This window comes from Cryptomeria japonica, chromosome 10, assembly GCF_030272615.1.
Source record: "Cryptomeria japonica chromosome 10, Sugi_1.0, whole genome shotgun sequence".
Taxonomy (NCBI): Eukaryota; Viridiplantae; Streptophyta; class Pinopsida; order Cupressales; family Cupressaceae; genus Cryptomeria; species Cryptomeria japonica.
The window spans coordinates 246,443,411-246,445,973 of NC_081414.1; the positions used below are offsets into that span (position 1 = coordinate 246,443,411).

The window sequence follows — 2,563 nt, forward strand, 5'->3', positions numbered from 1 at the left end:
TAATTTGTAATTTGTACAAACAAAAAAATTTGGCTCGGAATATTTCAGTGGTATCAGAGCCAAGATCTTGCCATCCTGTGAACAATCTGTCTATGAGTGACAGAGAAAAGAGGTACATTGCAAGCGAAGACAAGAAGGTTGGAAAACAGATCCAGCCTTATCAAGCTCCAGAAGGTCAGACAGCTTCAGAGATCTTGAGGGCTCATTGGGAGTCTTCTCAGGAATGAGATATGGCAGAGGGTGAGAGATCAGTTGGGGGTAACGAGAGAGTTACCAACAACAGAGATGACAGTGGGAAAGGAAGAGAAAGATCTATGAGTCCCAGAAAGAGATTTGAAAGAAAGATGGATGCCTTGATGGACATGGTATCTCTCATGATGGGGAAAGTGGGTCAGGATACCACTCCACAGAACAACTCAGGGCATAGAGGAGAGCATAGTGCCTCCAACCAACATGATGGACATGCAGCCCAGACTGTGTCAAACAACACTTATATTTCTTCCAGGCCATTCAAACCCACCTTTTTGGCACCTGTAAACACTCAACCAGAGCCTGAAGAGAATGCTGCATTCGTGGAGCAGTTGAGACTTGGTCATGCAGAGTATGATTCTCTATCTGACGACATCAAGATGGATATGTCCTTTAATGATTTCATGGATCATAAAAGGAAAAAAAATTGACAAGGGAGACACTATGATCAGAGAAGACCATCAAATCAAGGAGACTTGTACCAAGCTGTCAACAAGGTGACACTTCCACACTTTGATAGGAGTGATACCAGTTCAGCCTGAGATTGGATTCAAAAGCTGGATAACTATCTAGCTCTCAGACCTATGGCAAAAGAGGAAGCGATCAAGTTCGCTACGCTACACCTTGATGGGGTGGTGCATGAATGGTGGTACCATGGCCTAGTTACTCTAGGTCATCGGTCTATCACAACTTATGATGAGTTCACTACTAGGCTCATCGAGAGGTTTGAAAAGAAGGATCCTGAAATTCATTTCAGAGAACTGGCACAATTGAAACAGTATGGCACTGTTGATGCCTACATTGCGGAGTTTCAGAGACTCTCAGTCATGGTGACTGGAATCACGGAGAGGAGATTGGTGATCCTTTTCAGTGAAGGGTTGACAGAACCACTCAAAGGTTGGATTAAAGCCTTTGATCCACCAACCCTGTAGGAGGCCATGAAGAAGGCAAGAAACATGGAGTGGGCTGCTCCTAAGGCAAAATTTCAGTCAAATTCCCCCTTCCAGAAAAGGGATAAAGGGAAAAGACCTCAGCATAGACCTCCTTTGAGACCTCAGCACAAGGAGTGCAAACATCACAATCCCCATGTCACTAGTTTGGATCCTGAAACCCTAAATGAACTCAGAAGAAAAGGGTTGTGTTTCCGATGTAGGGAAAAATGTTCTCAAGATCATGTTTGCCCTAAGGGAGTTAAATTCAATCAGATTGAGTACTATTCTGCTGGTGAAAGTAGTTCTGATTTTTCCGACCAGCAATTTGATTTTGAAGAAAGTGAGGTAGAAAGAGCTCCAGAAGAGTCCGGAGATGAGAAGGAAAGTGGTGGAGTTTTGGCTCAGCTTTCGAGCTTCCAAAGAAATGAATCATTCAAGGTTCGAGGGATGATCAAAGGGCAACGAATCATTGCCTTGATCGACACTGGAGCAACACACAACTTCATTGATGAAGTTGTGGTAGCAAAGAAGGGGCTGCAAACAGAGGAGTTTGAGGGCTTCAAGGTCATGGTTGTCGATGGATTCCATATTTCATGTACTAAGAAAATCTCGGACCTGACCATGCAATTGGGGAATTACGAAGTGAAGGAGGACTTCTATGTAGTCCACATTGGAGATACTGATACTGTCCTAGGCATTCAATGGTTGTGTTCTCTTGGGGAGATCTCCTTGAATTTGTAGACTATGGAGCTGAAGTTTGAATCTGATGGGAAGAAGATAGTTCTAAAAGGAATGTCCAATGGGGGCCCTTGGGTTGTGTCATTCAAAAGAATGGCAAGGCTCATCCGTCACGATCAAGCCGAGTGGGTTGTAGAGTGCATGATCCATCCTGCTAGTCCGGTTGAGACTAAACAAGACCATCCTCCTGATGTTCAGTCTGTACTCATGAAGAAGAGCAAGGTCTTTGCAGACTTGCCTCCTGGACCACCACCTGAACGGGGTTCAGAACATATCATAGAGCTCAAGGAAGGAGCTAAACCGGTGATTACAACTCCATATCGGTATCCAAAGAGGCAAAAGGATGAGATTGAGAAGAATATTCAAGATCTCTTGGAGATGGGTTTCATTCGCCCAAGCAAGAGCCCCTTTGCATCTGTTGTGGTTCTTGTGAAGAAGAAGGATGGTACCATGCGCATGTGTGTGGACTATCGTGCTTTGAATCAAAGCACCATAAAAAACAGATACCCCATTCCCAGGATAGATGAGCTACATGGGGCCAAGTTCTTCTCGAAGATCGATTTGAGATCGGGTTACCATCAGATTCGAATGAGAGGATCGGATGTGGAGAAGACAGCTTTCAGATGTCACTATGGCCATTTCGA

At 44.4% G+C, this 2,563-nt stretch overlaps 1 protein-coding gene across 1 annotated transcript; it reads left to right on the top strand.

The window, feature by feature from the left end:
* The first annotated feature begins 1,205 nt into the window (after positions 1–1,205).
* Positions 1,206–1,922, top strand: LOC131858883 (uncharacterized). Its single transcript, XM_059212356.1, has one exon. It carries the CDS (start codon positions 1,206–1,208, stop codon positions 1,920–1,922), a length of 717 nt encoding a protein of 238 aa, XP_059068339.1.
* The last annotated feature ends 641 nt before the right edge of the window (positions 1,923–2,563 follow it).